Here is a 19,975-nt window from a genome sequence, read left to right as displayed (position 1 = left end):
CACATAGCTTAAGCAGCTTTGGGGTCAACTGTAACACCTACATTTTCTAAAGAGTTAATAGATTTTTATTTTTTTTACTTTTCATAAAATTGTGGTTCTTAGTGGTCATATTGACCAGTTTGTACTCCTCTTGGGTGTATTAGAGTGCATAGCCAAGTTTTGTGGTACTAAACAAAAATGTTTAACACTATCAAACTGAAATCTAAAATGTACTTGCTAGCCAGCTCATAACTAGTTTGTCTTTCCTGCAAGTATGAGAAAATGTACAGTAACCTTGCTTTCAGCCAGCTGAGCAGGAGTTTGTAGAAAAACATGTAAGGTAGGGACAGCTTTGCATTACTCTTGGTTTTACACAGCCAGTGCACTTTGTCTGAAATCAATTCAAGAGGACTTTGAATTATAGGAAAGTACTGACAAATTTTGGTGGGTTCAGGTGTGTGTGTTATTTATTTTTAATTTTTTTAATACATCAGTAATTGACCCATGCTTAGTTAAACAAGTATTGCCTTACAGCTTACTTTATCAAAGGTCTTTTAAAGCATACAGTATATAAAGGAGCTGCTTCAGAGGGTTTCATGTCTGTTCACCCCTCCATAGCTTTGTATTTATTGTTCGGTTCCATTCTACTTCAATTAAATTTAGACAAATGTCATATTTCTAAGGACTTTGTCACACCACGTTTCCATTAATTCTGGTTCTGATATGCATTTGTTCTGACTGACTAATGAAATGTGACAGATTATGATGCCTGATCAGATCAAAACACCACAAAGTGACTTCATGTGAGTAGAATTAATTTATTTAGGTTGAGTAAGCATCTTTTGTCTAAGTAAATCATAATAGTGTCAACTTTTTAATTAGAGCTTGACAGTGTGTTGTATTGCAATTGTGATCGCATTATCAGTGTGTGCGATGGTGTTTAGATAAACTATTTGGCAGGCAGTATAATTTCAGGTGCCAAGTATTTATGTTGCGCTTTTTGATGAGCGTTTTTTTTAATTGGATAGCTTGAATTGACTTTTTATTCTTGCACTGCACAAAGATCTTAATAACTCAGACACTGAAGCTTTAGAGGTTGGAGGTGATGATGGGGAAACAAAGTGGAAAGTGAGAAAAATGTGTTTCTGTGTTCCTTTATTGATTTCAGATGTACCTATTGCTATGAAGCTCTACTTTAAATTGTTAGTTGCCAAAGCAGGTACGATGGACACTCCTGGCATGTTTATCTAATAGTTATTTTGCAACATGGTAGGAAAAAAACTATTTCATCATGTTCCTGAAAAAAGGGGCAAAATACCTGACTCTTTCCAAGGTCTGTTCTGTAAAGGGCTAGTGTCTAGTTTACAGTAATGCCTTCAGATTTTGGTCATATTGATTAGTCTGTACATAATCCTGTTACTTTACAGCACAATTCAACCAAGTTATGTATACAGTAGCTAAAGCCAAACATTTCAGAGTGATTATTCTGTTACTTTCCTATTTAGAAACTATGATGATTTGGCATCTTGTATAGGGCACTTTTTTTTTTTTTAATAGTCACAGAAATCCAGTTTTGTTTTGTTTGTTTTTTTCGTGGGGGGAGGGTTCAGATAAATAGTACTTTACATTAACAAAGCACTTCAGTGTATCAGTTTGTGTTTTTCAAGACTGATATTTTCTCTGGTAACACCAGCCTGTACAAAGGTGTCAAAATTAAATGTGAATCATGAACCTGCTGTAACAACTTAAACTGCATCAGGAGTATTTTAAGCCACTAAACAGAAATCTAAATATCTTCCGTTGCGACTATGAATGTACCTTAAATTGACTTGGTCAGAAAGCTCGTGGGATAGAATTTAATGTATCTGAGTTAACCTTCGGTTGTTGTGAAATAAGTTCAACTCATCTGTTGCTCCACATGTTGTGTAACTGTCCTCTTGTGTGGCCGTGGGAGTGCTTGTTCAAATAAAAGCTTTTTACATTGATTACTGACACTGTTGCTGTTCTGGTGATTCAGGAAATTTCTCTTCGTGTTTTTTTTATTTTTAACAATCTATTTAGGCGGAGAAAACTTGTGACACGCATCCCATTTCTGTTGCTGAGAAATAACCAGCATGTCCCAGGGTTTAAGCAGTGAGTGTTTTCTGAATCTACCCAGAGACACAATAGTGTAAAAGTCACATTCCCCGCTGTCTTCCGTTGCTGGGCTTTCTGCTGACCTACACAACAGGAATGCATTGTGCTGAACTGCTTGATTTTCCCACAATGGCCCCCTTGATGTGCCTCTGATTTACAGCAACGTTAACACAGATTGAATGCTGCAGGTTTTTCTCATCTTTATTTTTGCTCAAATGTGGAGAAGGACAACATTGAATGTGCGAGACGTTTATTAATGGGTATTTGTTGTACTAGAATGGTACGTTGGATATATTGTAAGGAGAAAATGGTGCCTGTTAAGAAGGAAAGAGTGGAAATCTAAATAAAGTGATTTTTCATGAACTTTTGAATTTGACTTCTTTGAATCATGTTACTTACACATACATCAACATTGCTTTATATACTGAAACATACAAAGAACTGTTTGATTTATTGAATTTTGTATCGATTGATATATTTTGACTATTTCCTACTTGGGATTATTAGCTTAAATATTGTAAATATGACTGGGGGGGAAGAAACTTTCAAACTTTGGAAAAAAAAAAGTAATTAATTGGGTACGGTTACACCCTTTACACAATCTACATAACAAGATAGACCTGAGAAGCAAAACATAGTTTCACAATATGTTTATTCTATTACTACTAATGTGAAATGCATAAAAGAATAATTTAATTTACCTTTCAAATATAGTGCAAATAGTTCATTCTTTTGCTTGTTTTCCATTAGAAGTCTCCAAGGAGACGCTGTGCATGTCTTTCTTCCACTTTGTTTCACGAGAAGAACTATGAATGCCACAGATACTATTTTAGTCTTGACTAAATATAGACCTGAGCATAGGGGCATCATAAAGGACAAGTGGCTGGAGTGTACTGTAGACTCTGATTTATGATATCCAAAACAAAACCCGTTTTAGTTTTACAGTTGCAACAAGTTAAAATTTCTCAACAAAAGTCTTGCAAAAGTCTTCATACATTGCACATTTTATCATGTTGCAACTGCATACTTGTGATTTCAATATACGGTTATGTCATAGTAGGCAAATACACATAGTAGCACACAATTATGAAGTGTAAAGAAAATGGTACATAATTTTCTGAACCCACACTTTTCCCCTGTAATGACAGCTGTGCATATTCTGGGTTTTTCTTCACCCGTTTTGCACTACTAGAGACTTTTGTTTGACCATGTGTTCTCTTATCACATTTTGGGTGATGTTCACAGACAAAAGGTCTTTCAATTATTAACGCAGATTCTCAGTTGGATAGGTCTGGGGTTTGTAACACTTGACTATACTTTAATCTAAAGCTGTCTTTTGTAGCTCTGGCTGTGTTACGGTGATTATCCTGCTGGATCTCTGCCTCCCTCTTAAGTCTTTAAAATCCTATTACAGGTTTTCTTCCAGAATTTTCCACATAATTCATAATGGGACTTTTAAGGTGAATAATTGTGACAGATTTTCTTTTGTGGAATCTGAGTTTATAAGAAAAGCTTAGAAAACAATGTATTCTTTCTTCATTTCAACATGCAATTACAGGCAACGATGTGCTGGTCTATTGTAGAATATTTTCCAGTTTGTGATTGTAAATTGGTTAAATATGAAAAGATTCAAGGGATATCCATGCCTTTGTCTGAGACTGCATATTGTCAGAAAAGATACTACCGACCCACTGCTTCTGTGTTTAGACTTCCTTCCTGAAAACAGTTTTATTTTTGTTTCCTAGCAAAAGCACTCCGGGCTCTGATTCTGTTATTTCTGTGATCACTTTCTGTTCTGTTAACCATCAGACAGTTTGCATAAGCTGATACCAAGGCTATGTCTGCTGGATGTTTCTTCCTGTTAAAAGGCAGGAGTTTCTCTTCAGATGGTTGCTCAGTATGACAACACAGTCAGTGTCAGAGTAATAGACTGGGCTTCTGCATGCAATTTTTTTTATCCATTGGCTTTTTATGATCAACTGAATCTGACTTTATTGTTCTAAAATTTGAATGAAATGTCTGTGGATTTGAATCTATCTGCATGATTACCGTATTTTCCGCACTATAAGGCGCACCGGATTATAAGGCGCACCTTCAATGAATGGCCTATTTTAAAACTTTTTTCATATATAAGGCGCACCGCATTATGAGGTACATAGAATAGACGCTACAGTAGAGGCTGGAGTTAGGTTATGCATCCACTAGATGGAGCTACTCTACTCTAAAGTGAATGTCAACAAAACAGTCGACTCTGGTTGACGAGAAGAGCCTTCCCCGACTGGACCGGGGCGTGGCCGGACGATGGTCACCCTTCTCCGTTCGCGCACAGCATGTTCGTGGAGAACGTGATGCTAAATGACCTGCAGACGACCTGCTTCTAGACGGTTGGTAGGTGGATAGGTCAATCAAACTTTATTAATAGATTACAAACCAGCGTTCTGACAACTATCCCAGCATGCACCGTGCTCTTCTTCTTCTACGGATTATAAGGCGCACTGTCGGCATTTGAGGAAATTGAAGGTTTTTAGGTGCGCCTTATAGTGCGGAAAATATGGTAGGTTATATTTGAAACAAACTGGATGGACATGACTTGGTGCTTTAGACATAAGCTGAATTAAAAAGATTATTCGCAGTGCATGGTCTAAGAAATGCTCAGAGATATATGCAGTACAAACAGTTTATTGGTGGCCACATAGGGTTTAAATAGTACTAGACACAAAGGATGCACAGTTGGATCAGAAAAATTGTTAGTCCACCATGAAAAAAACACAATTATGCAGAAAAACAGCACAAAGACTCATACTAAAAACAGACATCCATATGACTGTAGAGTTTAGCTTTTTTATGACAATAAATTAACTATTGAGTTGGTTGGTTGTGATAGAAAGGTAGTTAATTCAAATACTTTCTTATGGGTTTTGTTGGATTGGTGAGTTAGTTGAATTTGGCAACAAATGGTAAAGGAATGTCAACCTCTATCTGTCTGTCACTTACTCTCACATATGATTCAACATTCTTGCTTTTTTCTTTGAGGGTCCTAATGACACTGTTTTGGAAAGTGTTGATGCGTTTAACGGAGAGGTCAATCCAGGACTGGATGTCTGTTCTAAGCTGTGAAGTTGACATATCAGCCATGATGCTGTGGATTTTATCAATCACAGTTTTGAGATATTCCTTAATGATTATGTGCAGCTCATCTACCCGTTTGGCAACACTGGCCAGGAAACCGGATTTCTTGGCATCACGGTATGCATCCATCACAAAGCTGGAGATGTTCTCAACATTTGGGGCTTTTAGAGTTTGGAAAAACTTTTCACTTTGTTCAACAATAAATTGCATGAATTCTGAGGATTTCCTAATGATGTCGTCCAGTTGGATGTCTCCAAGTTTCCTTATGCTAACAATCAGCTGTTTCTGAATTTTCCTCAAAGCAGTCATCAAGTCATCGAAAAGTTCTTGACCAGTGACAATGCTGTTAGAGCCAGGGATGGTGAATTCTACGGCTTGGATGTGATCAAAGACTGATGCAAAGATGGTGACAAAGTACTCAGGGAACTTCTCAACGACCTCTTCAGATACATCAGCAACAAAAGTGCTGAATTCATGGTAGACCTCAAGTCCAGAGAGCCTTCGGTCATAGCCAGGAATCTGGAACTTGGTGTGTCTCAAGAATTTAATCACAGCCTCAAGAACAAGCTCAACTTTCTTCTGGGACTCTTTGAGAATCAGAACGGTCCTATCTGTGACAGTTGTCATAAAGTCAGAAGAAGTAACATCAGACAGTTTTTCAACAGCCTTCTTGAACACTGCTTTACCCTGCCTTCTTAACTTTTCAAATGATCCCTTGAGACTCCTAACAAGCCTGTTGATCTTGTTGTTCATCTTAACAGCGGCATCGGAGACCATTTCCAAGGATACTGGCACCTGTTTCTTCAACCCCAGCATCACCTCATATGGTATCTCCATATTCCAGGTCGTCTGAAGATTCAGCTTCTCGGAGTCCATTACAGACATTTTGAGACCCCAGATGTTGATGTCTGTTGTTGGTTCAGTCTGTTGAGAGGACAAGCATGAACAAAAACATAAAATTAGAAAAGAAAAAAATAAACATGTATCTTAGATTAACAGAAAATAAGCTTTTATTAATGAGCAAATGTACACATGTTCTCTTACCGGGTAGCGACCGTAGAGTCTAGCTTTTACTTGTGCTGGCCGCTTGGTCTGCATCTGTACACCAATGAGTCCTGCAGATGGTGTGGACATGGAGACAACAAGGCCATCTACTGGATTTCCCTTAATTTCCTGTTTGATTTCCATAGTGAGTGAAGGCAAATTGATCTTTGCTGCATTGCTCACAGATGTTTCTACATTTTCATAACTCAAGATGATGGTGCTCTCGTGGTTTCCTTCTAGCATTGAGTGCTGTACAGAAAGAAGAGAGGCCACCTTAAATTCTCCCTCTGTGTTAACATTGGTGTTGGCTTCAATCTTTCCAGTCAGAATTTCAAACCCAGACATTGAGGAGGCATCAAATTTGGCCTTGAGGCCATCCTGGTTGAGGATGCTGGCATCAGTTTTAAGTGTGATCACTTCTGTTACCATTGAGAACTCATAAGTCAGATCACCCATCACTGGGATCTTGATGCTCTGAACCTTGGGCAGAGTGATTTTTGGAACAGTCAGCTTGCTGATTGCAGATGGGATGTGCAGCAAGGGCATTGTGACAAGTGTGACATCAGGCAGGGGAATTGTGAAGGAGGACATGTCAAAATTCATCACTGGGACTTTGTAGGCAGGGATTAAAATGGTTTTTGGCAACTCAATGCTGTATTTTTCATACTCTGACATTGCTTTGTCATAAGATGAAGCGAGAATGGTGGCAGCCTTATCCTTGCCTATGAGCATTTTCTTGTGCAGGGCCCTCATGTTGGAATTAATGGCCCGGATGACTGGATCCAGATTAATGTTAATTGTGATCATCTCAGGGTTCTTAACATATTTGAGTTTGGAGTTGATGTCCAGAGTCTGCTGAGTTGTGGTTAGGATGTTGCTCAGGCCAGTGTCTTCCCACAGAGAAAAGCTCTCCACTCTCTGTGTCCTCATGTCAAGGAATGGCAGAGTTATTTCAGGAATAGTGATGGGTTCTTTCAGCATTTCAAGATCTGCCTCGGCATTGATTTCTGATTGGATCATAATTGCACTGTCAACATTGTCCATGGAGAACAAATGTGAGTATTTGTACTGATTAAACCTGCCCAGACTGGTCCAGCTTGCTCTGTGAATTTCCGAGCTCAGAGTAAAAGCAATATCATTCTGGAGGTCAATTTTTCCAGAGAGCTTGAATGGAAGAACAATCTTGGCCTTTCCTTTGTTCTTAGTATCAAATGTAAACTCTGTGGCTGAGATCAGAGTCAGTATAGAGTTTGAAAGGGTTCCTTCAATTTTGCCAACCAGTTCTGCATTGTGAGATGCAGTGAAATCAATTTTCATGTCTTCAGTCTTAGCATGAAGCTTAAGCTCTGCCACACTGCCCTTAATGAAAGGTGTATCAGTCTCCAACTTGGCATCAATCAGGATATGTCGGAAAATACTGATGTCAGCATCAAAACTTTCTTTAACATTTAAAAAACTGCTACTGGTGTCACCAGTGAGAGTCACTTTGGTGTTCTGGAGATCCATTTCTATCTTGATGTCACTCTTGTGTTTTGCTTCATCTGAGAAATCCCAAATTCTATAGTTTTCATTGAGCAAGTTATTAAAGGTAAGATGAATGCTGCCATCTTCAAGTCCAAAGACAGTCTTTTGATCAATCATCATTTCACTGAGGATGTTGAGGGGTGGAAACTTGAAATCATGTTTGTAGGCAGTGTCCATTTTGGCAGAAAATCCATTTTCCAGAGCAAAGAATCCACTGTTGACAAGCTGTGCCACATAGAGCTCTGTTGTCGCTTTTGCTGTGGTTTCACCAGAGGCTTGAGCTGATAAGCCATAAAAATTCATTGCGCCCTTGTGGTCAAGAGTGAAAGATGACTGCTGAACATTAATGGATTCCGAGATGGTCAAACGGCTCATTTTGGGAGCAGCAAAATGTGCAGAAGCAACTGCAGTGAAGTCTAGCACTTTGAGAGTAGAAGCAGCCCATGAGTTCAGGCTTACTTTAAACTCTGGGGTGGCCGGTGCAGTTGTGGTGTTCTCCAGCTCAGCCGTGGTCATGAGGTTGTAATGAGGGGAAGTAACTTTGAACCCACCATACAGTTTCCCAAAGCAAGGAATCTTGGTCATCTCTGCCACTTTGTCTTTCAATTCCACCACAAGAGAATCATAATCAAAGGACTTAATTTTCTCGATCGTTCTTGTGAAAAAGTCACTCAAATCATCAATAAACAGTTTGAAGTCAAAGGAATAAAGCTCATTCAAAAGTTCTTTTGCAGGCACCATAAACTTGTTAAGCAGAGGCTGGATGTCAACTGATCTGAGAGCATCAAATGTTTGTTGAAACTTCTCTCTGACCTGAAACTGCTTCATCATTTTTACAACCTCATCCATGATGGCCCCAATTATTTTTTCAATCTCATAGTTGGAGAGGAACTCTTCTATTTTGTTATAAATTGCATTAACCCTTGTAGGAATGTCATATTTCTTCAGTTCAGCTCCAACAGTATCCTTGATAGATGTCAGCAGATTAATAACTTTGTCAGTAGGGAGCTGGTCTGTTAGTCTGATGATTAAATTTCCCACTGATGCTATAAACTCTTTCAGGTCTTGGACAAAGAGGTTAAAGTCAAAACTGTCAACTGCTCCCTTTAGTTCTTCAATTTTGGCCTGAAACTTAGCACTGATCTCATACTTGGTGTTGACCTCTGTGATCATCTCAATACTGATGTCCATTAGCTTAATCATTGTGCTTTTCATGTTCTCAATAACTGTGGGAAGGTGCTCAATAAATGGGATCTGAATGAAGTGGCTGTCACTGTTCTTGTCATACTTCACAAATCCAGAGATGGCGTAATCTTGGCTGGCCTCGCTGAAGAGAGGGGTTGAGACTTCTCCCTTCATATCAACAGCAATTCTCTCTGCATTGTTAGAGGCACTCAACATCTGTCTGAAGGTGTGTTCGTTTACAGTGGACGTCAACTCCAATGTGACCACTTGTTGTTCCAGGTTTAGTAAGCTGTTGAGTTTGTTGTTCACGTTGGTCTTCACGGTAGGTCTGTCTGTAACTTCATGGCTGGTTGAGGCTCTGTATTCAAGTGATTGTGCAAACTCTGTTGGTTCTGCTTTCAGGAGGAATTTGCTGTACAGTTCGCCACTATGTTTTCCAAAGAGGAACACCTCACCATTTGAGTTGAAAATGGCATCAATATTGAGTGTGAAGGGTGCTGCAGTGGTTTTAACTGTGCTGTCCACACGAAGAGATGGTGAGTTGAAGTTGGCCACATTACTGAACTTGATAGTCAGACCGTTAACTTCCAAGTCAGTGGTATGTGTCATGTGTGATCCCAGGAGTTTTCCATTGGTATTGCACTTTGCAGACAGGACTAAGTCAACAAACTTGATTTCATAGATGTGCTTGAGCTCTTCTTCTGAGAAGCTTCCCTTCAGTGTCCCAGCCAGCTCCACATTGTAGGGTTCTGCCTTGAATCTGGCATCATTCTCAAAGTTGACTCCGATCACTTTCAGTTCATTTTTCACCATAGCTGAGGCTGTAAAACCTTCCATGTTGACTGTGATGTCATGCATGTAGGAGTTGCTCTTGTCAAGGAAGTTGTCTGTTTTGGTTTGTAGGGTGAAAGATCTTAATGTTAGAGACAGGGAATGGGCATTTTCGGTCCTAATCTCCCTAAAAGATCCAACCATGTTGTTAGAGAAGACCAGCCCATCTTCGTTCAGCCTGAGGTTCACTCTGTTCCGCCCACTGATGTCAAAGAGGCTGCCTTCATACATGCTGTTGAGATATACTTCTGTGCTTGAAAGCTTTCCCTCAACATTGAGCTCAGCCATGTTGTCTTGAATGGTACCCTTTGTTTTAAGAGACAGCGTGGCACCTGGCGCGCCAATTCCACCATGGAAAATATTCTCAAATGTGAATGGACTGTGCTGGGCGGTTGTTGTGCAGCTGGTGGTCAAGCCATTTGTGTTCAATGACAAGGTCGCTTTGTGAGAAGCAAGGCTAGAGAAGATCTTCATGGAGGCATCAGCATTGATCTCCAAACCAGACGGGTTCATTGTTCCAGTAAGCAAGGAGTACACACGGTTCTGCGTGTCTTCAGCTTGGTTCTCAATTCTAAGGGAAGCTTGTCCGTCAGACATGGAGAACGCCATCTGGTTACGAATCATCCTCTCAAGAGCCCTGGTCACAGAGTCAGACTGGATGGTAAGTTTGACATCCTTGTAGTTAACATTGAATTTTGTGGTGTGCTCAACCGGGTCAAAATCCATGCTGGTGGTTGATTCAAACAGAAATTCGTCATTTTCATAAGTTGATTTTATCTTGTGAGAGAGCTTCATTGGGCCAGATTTTACCATCAGCGCAATGTCCATTTTTGCTTTTTTCTTGGCTGGCTCAATAGAGAAGGTGTGGAGATAACTTGTGGTGGCGATGTTTGACCCAATGGAGATACTGCCATCTGTATTAACATCTCCAAGGAAAGTGTTTGAGTCAAGAGTGAACTGGGTGGTAATAGTCAAAGATGTGTCAAGACCCACTGGAGCAGCATTAGCAGAGATGCTGTACTGACCTGTTGTCAGTACATTGTCTTTGACAGAAATGCTTTCCAGCACACTGAAATGTGTGTTTATGAGCATGTGTGACAGGGATCCATCGAGTGTGACTTCAATAGTTTCCCTTTTTGTGTCTGTGATTTTGGTGGCACCTAAAACAAAGCAAATTGGTAAAGAAGTAGTTAGTTAAGAGTCACCCTTAATGCTGGTTCTATAAAATTAGCCAATGTTTTATTTATTTTTATTTAAGAAGAAAACATGTTAATTACCCTCAGTTGAGAAGGAGAGCAGTTTGATTGGACTTTCAGCCATGACACTGAACCTAGCCACGTATTCAGGAGACTCAGAAGTGTTATTGCCAGCTGTAATCAGTCCCTCCCAGTCATAATAGTTGCTGTTGACCTTGGCAGAGGCTTCAAACAGTCCCATCAGAGGCAGAGTGAGATCATGTTCAGACGGGATGGTGAAACTTGGAATTTGGATCTCCCGAGGGTCAACCTCCAGTTGCAGCTGAGGTACAAAAAAGCCTGGGATTCTGACAACAAGTGGAAGGCCTAATTCCTCAGAAGATTTTCCACCGAGAGGCAGAGGGATGGTCATCATGAAACGGTTCAGGTTGAACTGGTATCTGAGTTTGCTTTCACTGGTGAAACATTAAAAACAGGATACATGTTAAACCACAAGCATACATAGGCAGGCTACTTTTATTTATTCAAGACAATGCAGATGCAGGTATCGTCTGTTGCACTTAAATGTTTCTGATCATCAAGTAAATTGTAATATCAGACAAAGACGACCTCAGGAAATACAAAAAGCTAATTTCAGAGTGCCACAATATTGACATTTGTTCTTAAATTTCTTGAACTAGACAATGAGCCTTCTTCCTGTTGTCAGACATGTTCTATTTAAAAGTTTTAATGATTCTACAGCTCTGGCAGTAATCAGACCTAAATCATAAAAAACTCCTCTTGCCTCTTAATAAATAAAATAAAATGAAAATTACATTTATCATTCATATCAGATTATCTCTGGTTTGATAATCTAAGACTGATAGGTGTGACAAAAGAGCAAGACCCAAAAAATGCAAAAGGAACACAATACTTTTTTTATGACACTGTATTTGTGAACATGCTCATGTAAAGTTACTTACAAATTCATGAATAAGACTTCAGGCACTGATGGCATTTCCAGACTGCCAATGTTGTTCATCAGAGTCTTCATGTAAATACAATCCTCAGACATTTTGTCAATCCAGATGTTGGTGGCCTATTCAAAACACATACAAAGCAAAGATTAAAGTCAATATATAGACATTACATAGAAACTTGAAGCAAGCAAACTATAGTAGGATTTTATTCTTTTCACCTCAATTCCTTTGTTGACAATATGACGGAGTTTCATGTCGGTCTTCACAACCTTCTTTTCCAAGAGGTCCTCAGCAACCAAATTGAGCCAAGATTGGAGGGCTTTAGCATACTGCACTGGGATCTTTGTGTCAGCATTCACATTGGATGTCAAATAGGCCTCAGTTTCCTTCTCACCTAAAATACAAAAGTAGTTTTGCATTCAAATTTAGGATTGCAATCTGAAATTACCTTTCTCTGACTATGACCGGTGCTTTTTTCTTTTTTTTTTTTTACCATATTTGAAGGTGACCGCCTGCATGGAAGAAATCTCTGGGAGCTTAATATCACTCTTGATCTGCATGGTGAGACCATCTGCTTTGGTTACAGTAGCTCCAAGGGTGGCATCAATCTTCAGCGCTGGCACAAGAAGTTGAACCTGGAGCAACCCATCATCCATGGCCTGAAGTCTGCAAAGAGTAATAAAAACAAAAATTTGTCACACGTGCACATCAAAATGAAAATCAATGTTGTGAATGTTTGGAGGTTGGGTTTGCTCACTTGGCACGACTAATCAGGGATAGCTGTGGCACATTCTTGTTGGAGAACTCGATGGTGAGGGATTTGCCTTCTGCACTGCTGTCTGCCAAGCCAATCTTAAACCCAGCCTCAACATCAATGTCAGGTATCTGGATTTGAGTGGTGAAGACATTCCTGTTCCGGTTGTATTTCATGGTAGCTGTAGCCTCTGCGGGCTTAGCACCTGAAGTTATAAAAAATATATATTCTCTTTATTTTTGATTGGTGCAAATATGCAGAATCTCATGTAAAATCTTAAACAAAATAATCATACCCTCAGCTCTCAGGGTCATCTTCAAGGAATCCACGCTCTGGCTGCCGTCCGTTCCTTCACGGAGAAGTTTATAGGCAATGCTGGCTGTGTACTCAGAGATATCTTCAGCAGGCTCAATGTCAAGGGCAAACCTAAAACAGAAACAATCATAAAAAACAAATTTTAGGTATTGTGGTATGCGAATGCAAATGATAAACACGGGTTGTCCAAACTGTGTCTTACGCTGTCTCTCCATTCAGGGGGAAGTAGGGAGCAGCGTTCATGTCACGGGGGTTGGAGTAAAGCATGTTGGTGCAGTATTTGATTCCAGAGAAGAGAGTTCTGCACTTTGATCCGCCCTGTCTGTATGGAATCCTTGTGGCCTTGTTAGCATCCACAATCACAACTTTATTGCTACAAAATAAGAAAACCAACAGGAAAGGTTCAATCACCTAAAACAATGACCTGGAATGTATCACTTGGTGACATGGTACACGTAATACTAACTTGTATAGTTTAAAATGCTTAAATCATCAATTTTATTTATTAACTATGACGGTCACCTGATTCTGAAGAGCTTTGTGGTGTCCTTTGGAGCTGGTATGGAGAGCTTCAGCTCATTCTGCTCCATGGTGATCTTGGCTTTGAGGGAGCTCTCGTGGAACATGTTGGTGTGCAGCTCGACACTAGAGGCAACATATTCAGGGAAGTGGATTCCCATTCGGGTCATGAACTCAACTCCAACAGAGGGACTGAAGACCAGCTCCTTCTGTGAATGGAAGAAGATAGTATAACATTTCCTAGCATGGGCTTGTTTGTAACCACAACCATAGTGAACTTTAATAGTATGTTTAAGATGTTGTTGAGAGGGTTCCTCATTCTGTATTTCATCGTTTGGTATTTTGTATCTTTTCAATGTTGGAAATGAAATGCTGTCATTTACATCAAGACATTTCATGCCAACCATGTGCCAGTTTGAAATATGTTATAACAAGCCAATGACTTAAAGTTACTTTCCTAGAGTCTAGTCCTAATCTACTCTAATAAATGATCATTTTTAAGAGATTTGAACACATTTACATCCACAGCTCATTAAAATATGTAACAACAAATATGCTACAGTTGAAGTATGCGGGTGCTAAATGAAAATAAGAAGAGATGAAATGGCAATGAAAAGAAGTATATTTTGGAGGACAGGGATTAAAAGCATTACCATGTTTGGGGCGATGTGAAGACCTCCTTTGGCACCAGGAGCAAAAGTGCCTGACAGAGCGAATGTCATGGGCAAACCAGATGCTGTTGGCAAGGTGAATTTACTGTCCATGAAGATGTAGTGTGCAAACATCTCTGTGTCAAAGTTCGACAACCTATTAAGGTTAAACTGAAAGGAAGAACAAACCGTTTTAGAGCTCTAGAATTGTTGTGTTTAGGAGCAAACCTAAACCTATGTTAGAAAATATTGAAAACTGTTGTACAAAACAATACCTTGGAATGGTGCATGAACGTTCTTGCATTGATGATTGCATTTTCAATAATGAACTTGAAATCATTGCCCTTGATGTAACCCAGTTCAGTTCCCATGATGTTCAGGTAGGCCATAGCCTCTGGAGACTCTTGACTCTGCAGATTGCTCAGCAGCTTGTTGAAGTTGCGAGCAATTTCGCCCACAAGGTTTTCTGGAACCTTAGGAAGAAAAGCAACTCTGTTACACACTGTGCTTCAGGCAAACTGAGCTAGCAGCAAATGCTGAACACAAATAAGTACATACGTTTTGTTTTCCTGATTTGAAGGGGGCAACCCATTTTTCCAGAACTTCTTGAACCTCTGGTGGCATCTTCCCCTCAGCCCAGTACAGAGCTTTAGAAATGGTGTCAGGGAAAAACCCATTCTCGCCAAACAGAGCCTCGATGGTTGGCTCAAAGCCTTTTCCCTCCATGCCAAACTATGTGAAAGACAAATTTATGTCCGGGTGAATGGGTATTGATTGTTCAAAAATGTCCAACACGGGTCAGGGAGCTATACTTACCTCCCAAATATCCAAGCTGTATCCAAAAGCTTTCAGCGTTGTTTCCAACAGGACTTCCCTTGGCAACTGGTTATTGGGATCAAAAATGACATTGCCCTGAATACTGGCCTCCGTGTTCTCATTTGCAATGCCCAGTTTGTAGTTGCGAGACTTTGTGGTGTAGTCATGGTGTGTGGAAATGTCGGTATCTCCCAAAGCTTGGAGGATTCTGTCACCAAGTCTAAGAAAAAAAGAATTTACATTGTAGTTATTTTACTTAGCAAAGCACTTCATGGTACCTCAGTAAAATAAAACACAGAATAAGAAAATCTCACTTTTTTGTCTCTGATTCAGTTGAGCTAATGATGTTGTGGATGTGGGTGGACACAAAAGCCTTGATCTGCGTGTTCTGCTCCTGGGTTAGCAGCTTCTTCACCATGTCAAAGTCGCTGTCCTGAGGATCCCTCATCAGGATGAGGTAAGCCGCCAGGCGTTTCTGCACGGCGCCCTTGGGGTACTGGCTGACCCTTTGGATGTTGGAGCGGACCTGGACAAAAACAACAGCAGGTGGTTAATTTTCAAAGTAGCTGTATTTTTTTTAGTCACCACAAAATTGGAAATGCTGAGAAATGTTGGTGTTACCTCATCTGTCACGGACATGCGCCTGAAGGCCTGGATGGCTGCCAGTTGCACGGACAAAGTGGTAGCCGGCTGTCTCATGCACTTCAGCAGGATGTTCTTAATTTCAGGGTTAGCTGCCTCCATTGCATCTCCCATGTTACCAACAACCTGGATGGAACAGCATGAGTAAATGTTCGTTTTTATATTTAAGATCTTTATTTTGACAGGTATGTCCATAGTTGGTTACCTACCCTGAGGGTTAGGAAGGTCATCTCTTTCTCGTCTGCACAGTCTGCGCCCAGGAGGGACGCCATGTACTCATAAACAGCTGCGATCTCTGGGGTGACTCCCTCAGCTTTGTACAGTCTACAGAAACATGAAGAAGTAGCTGATTAGCTACTAATTCACAGCATAAATTACAACTTGAGTGTTCCGCCTCTCCCACATACCTCTTGACTGCATTGCTCAGAGCATACATGATGGGTTTGCTCTGTTTGTACTGAGCCATTGCCAGCATGTCTTGCACCATCAGGCGGGAGGGGTTTGAAAGCATTCCCAGGGCATAGACGAAAGCATCTACGTCATATGCAGCATGGTCGAAGTTTCTGAGTATTTTCAGCATGCCGCTGGTGCATTCTGGGGTGCCACACTGAACCAGAGCTTGCCAGGTAAGAGAACCGGAGACTGTCATCATCTCATTCACACTGGAGGTCAGGACGTCGGCGTTCAGGCCACGCAGTTCAGACACCAGCTTGTGGAAGAGACTGGCACGCTCCTCGCCCTCATTGGTCTCAGACAGCGTGTGCAGCTTCTGCACTGTGGTAATAACGGCATCCTTGGTCTGCACTGGGGACTTGTCATTAGTGACATCCATGGGCAGGAGTTTGAAAGCTTCATCTGGGTAAGTTTATAACCGAATTGATTAAAATACTACAGAAACGTGACTATGGTTGGTAAATTGTTTAAATTAATGCTCTGGACAACGGAGCACTTACTGTGGTCAAAGATTCTGTCGTTGATCTTGGAGGTTTCTCTCAACGTCACAGTCTGGCTCACTACTGCTGAAATTCCATATTCTTTCCTTTATCCAGCAATGGTAAAAATGAAAAAGAAAAGAAAAGAATGAATTACTTAATCAAATGTGGAAAGTATTTTTTGAATAATTTTCTAAGCTATGTATTTTTAAATCTGTCATCCATTACAGTAAAAGGAGCAAGGCAACAGGAAAACCTACTTGTAAGAGAAGGGCAGGAAGATGTGCTTCTCTGTGCAGGATCCACTAGTCATGTGCTTCTTCTGGTTGTCAAATTTGTAGTTACAGGTCTGAGTGCTGCTGATCAGTTTGGACAGAGGGTAGCTCTGAAAGCAAAAGACATTAAACAGATCAAAACTAGTGCTTTAGGCACAGTTTACGTAGCCGATATAGACATTAGCTAGTGGCAGCAGGAGCTCTCACCATGCCAGAGATGAGGGCCAGAGGGCTGGTGTTCTGTCTGCGGGCTACAAAGCCATCACACTTGGACAGATCCCTGCTGATGGTCACTTCACTTGTGGCGTCCGATCCGAGGTTGATGGTGAAGTCGGAGGAGCACACTCCATGTACGGTGGGCTGAAAAAACAACAAGAGGCTTTGTGAGGATTCAAAAACAAAGTTGCCAGTTTAATTGCAACTGTTCCCTCTGTCCCTAAATCAGATAATCAATGAACCTGAACGATTATGGAAGCAGGTGATGCCGAAAAGGCGATAGCTTATCTCGGACTTTGACCTGCATTTGGAGATTGTCACTGTAAGGACACGATATTACAGGGCAGGATTTATCACCCCCAGTTGGGGCGCCTTATCAACCCATTGTGCAACTTGTTTATCTTTACGTGACTCCACGTCACAAGCTTCATGAACTCCACTTGGCATAAAATAATTGGAAGCTATAAAGAGTGAAATATTAAATAAGGGGAGAAAAAGGAAGAAGTCTATGTACCATTTCTTTGGTCTCCTCCTTGTTAATTTCAGGCACCATGAGAGTGGAGATGATTCCCCTCTTGATGTTCAGGATGTTGACAGGCTCTCCCTCTTCAGGGAACAGCTTCACATCGGTGTGCCCTTCCGCTGCAACCTTCAAGATGTTCCTGGCAACACATACAGGTTTTAAGTTCCACCCTGGCATTTGGGTCATCAGCTTATTTTTAATCTTTTGGTGACTGTGCCAAGACGTTGAACCCAAGAACACAGACAATAAAACAAATCTTTCCTGGACAGATAACAACTGTACTTACTTTGCCATTGCAGCTTTGAAATCCTCTGTACCAGCAGCGGGACGATACACTGGGTTCCCCTCCTGGTCCACATCAGTGATTTCGCTCAGAGAACAATCTGTTGTTCTGACGATGAAGCGACACGTCTGGGGCACATCGATCTCAACCTGTGCAGCAAATTAAACGTTTTGTTGTTACTTCTGTTACACGTTAAAAGCAATATGAGTTTCCGGACTTTCCAATTATAACTACAAGTTTTCAGACTTACTGTACAGGAGACTCTGGGTCCACTCTTGTTGTCTGATGCTCCATTTACACTGTTGAGGGTCTCGGCTTCGTAGTTGTACACAAACCGTCCAAAGTTCTTGTATCGCTTGGCCACTGAAAGCAGTTCAAATGACCCAGTTAGAAGATTTTAGTGTTGTTTTATACACAAAATCATTCATGAACATATTTTGTTCTAGTCTAAAACTAGGATTTGGTGAAATTAAAACAAATTTACATTACAAGTTTTGGAAAAAAATATATGAAATTACGTATTTTTATACTCCCTTCTTATCTGTATCTTAGTGCACTGTAGCATGTTCCAATATGCAGACTAAAATCTACTTTTTTTTGCTCTTAATGATTTTCTACGTAGAGGTAAACTTCATAAATTACAGTAAAAAGAACTAAACCTAGAAATTTTATTAAATTAGGATTTTTGTAAAAGTTTCAGATAACAAAACGCAACATTTCTGTAATGAAGCTTATGTGCAGTAATAAAACAATTTTATATTTCTATTTGCATACATTCAGTAAAAACTAGCCAGTTATCTAAATTATACTGCACATTATTTAGTACATTATAATCAGCTTGACTTCTTAAAATAATGTAGGGAAAGCAAAAAGTGCATTTATTTTTACCCATAATAATTTTCTTGATGGTTAAATAATATGATGTTTAAGTTTAATAATAACAAAATATTTGTTTTCTATATAATATAATATAATATAATATAATATAATATAATATAATATAATATAATATAATATAATATAATATAATATAATGTAATGTAATGTAATATATTATAATATACACACAGATGCACCCATCAAAGCTTTCACCCTTTTGTCGGTTCGATAAGTCGGTTACATCTCATCACAAAACTGATTAAACAAACAAAAAAGTAAGACAACTCACAAAAGCAAACTGGAGACTGTTCTTCCAAACCTCCTACATTTTGCTCTGAAAACAAAGACAGGAGTTCAGCTTGGCAAGCAAGGTCAACAATCTAATTTTTAACACTAAAATTATTTTCTTAGTTATGTGTTTGTTGGAAAAATAGATGCCTGTTGAATTGTTAAGTTGACCTTAACAATTTAGCAGCAAACCCTGTGGTCATAAAATTTTTAAAAACAACAATAATAAAATTTAGCCAATATTTTTTATTTCAATTTTATCTACCGATGGATGATACATTTCAGTCATTATTAAACGCGACATGAGCGCGGCGTACTCACGGGCTAGGGTAGAGGTGCCCAGAAGCAGCAAAAGGCAGAGCTTATTACCCCACATGATGGGCTTTAGCTCCGACAGAATGTGGAGAGTCTCCCTCTTTCTCTGAAGACTAATCATTATGTCTGCATCTGTGGGCTTTTATAATCCCTAGTCTTACAGTATATGACTGCTTGGGACTTGCAGATATGCTGCCCTGGTTCCAAAGTCTGAGCCGTCCTTGTGGCAGGCCAAAGGTAAAGCAGACTTGTCTGTCAGCATTGGGTGGGGGGTTTTCAGTATTACTGTGTGAAATCCCTCCTTTTTCATTATTTTTAGTTCTAGATTATATAGGGCTTGTTAATAGAGAATGTCGGATTATTTATATATATATTATTTTCTTAGAAATGTGTCAGCAAATCGTTTCCATTTGCCCCAAAATTAAATGAAAGGAATCAGAACATCATGTAATCAGATCAGTGTCATATCATGGCTAATTTATTATCAATCCCTAACTTTTATTGCTTGTTTTCCTCAAAGTACAGCACACAAATAGATTTATCAGATATTAATTTTATAATTTCGTTGTTCATTTTAAAGTCGCA

At 39.8% G+C, this 19,975-nt stretch overlaps 1 protein-coding gene across 1 annotated transcript in view; it reads right to left on the bottom strand.

Moving 5' to 3' along the window:
- LOC103457434 (apolipoprotein B-100-like) overlaps positions 1–19,572 on the bottom strand; it is a 39,881-nt gene extending 20,309 nt beyond the window's left edge. Inside the window, 26 exon segments of the mRNA XM_081602805.1 lie at positions 5,052–6,168; positions 6,289–10,988; positions 11,106–11,479; positions 11,987–12,102; positions 12,202–12,377; positions 12,477–12,649; positions 12,741–12,942; positions 13,033–13,163; positions 13,255–13,425; positions 13,575–13,780; positions 14,225–14,392; positions 14,497–14,694; positions 14,780–14,953; positions 15,038–15,257; positions 15,352–15,563; positions 15,659–15,805; positions 15,889–16,003; positions 16,087–16,534; positions 16,633–16,718; positions 16,872–16,996; positions 17,094–17,246; positions 17,617–17,764; positions 17,912–18,057; positions 18,159–18,271; positions 19,077–19,121; positions 19,397–19,572. Coding sequence (XP_081458931.1) covers positions 5,052–6,168; positions 6,289–10,988; positions 11,106–11,479; positions 11,987–12,102; positions 12,202–12,377; positions 12,477–12,649; positions 12,741–12,942; positions 13,033–13,163; positions 13,255–13,425; positions 13,575–13,780; positions 14,225–14,392; positions 14,497–14,694; positions 14,780–14,953; positions 15,038–15,257; positions 15,352–15,563; positions 15,659–15,805; positions 15,889–16,003; positions 16,087–16,534; positions 16,633–16,718; positions 16,872–16,996; positions 17,094–17,246; positions 17,617–17,764; positions 17,912–18,057; positions 18,159–18,271; positions 19,077–19,121; positions 19,397–19,511 — 9,979 coding nt within the window. The 5' untranslated portion in view covers positions 19,512–19,572.
- Positions 19,573–19,975: the final 403 nt, after the last annotated feature.

Source organism: Poecilia reticulata, chromosome 21, assembly GCF_904066995.2.
Source record: "Poecilia reticulata chromosome 21, P_reticulata-male-v2, whole genome shotgun sequence".
NCBI lineage: Eukaryota > Metazoa > Chordata > Actinopteri > Cyprinodontiformes > Poeciliidae > Poecilia > Poecilia reticulata.
This window is presented reverse-complemented; position numbering and strand designations above follow the sequence as displayed.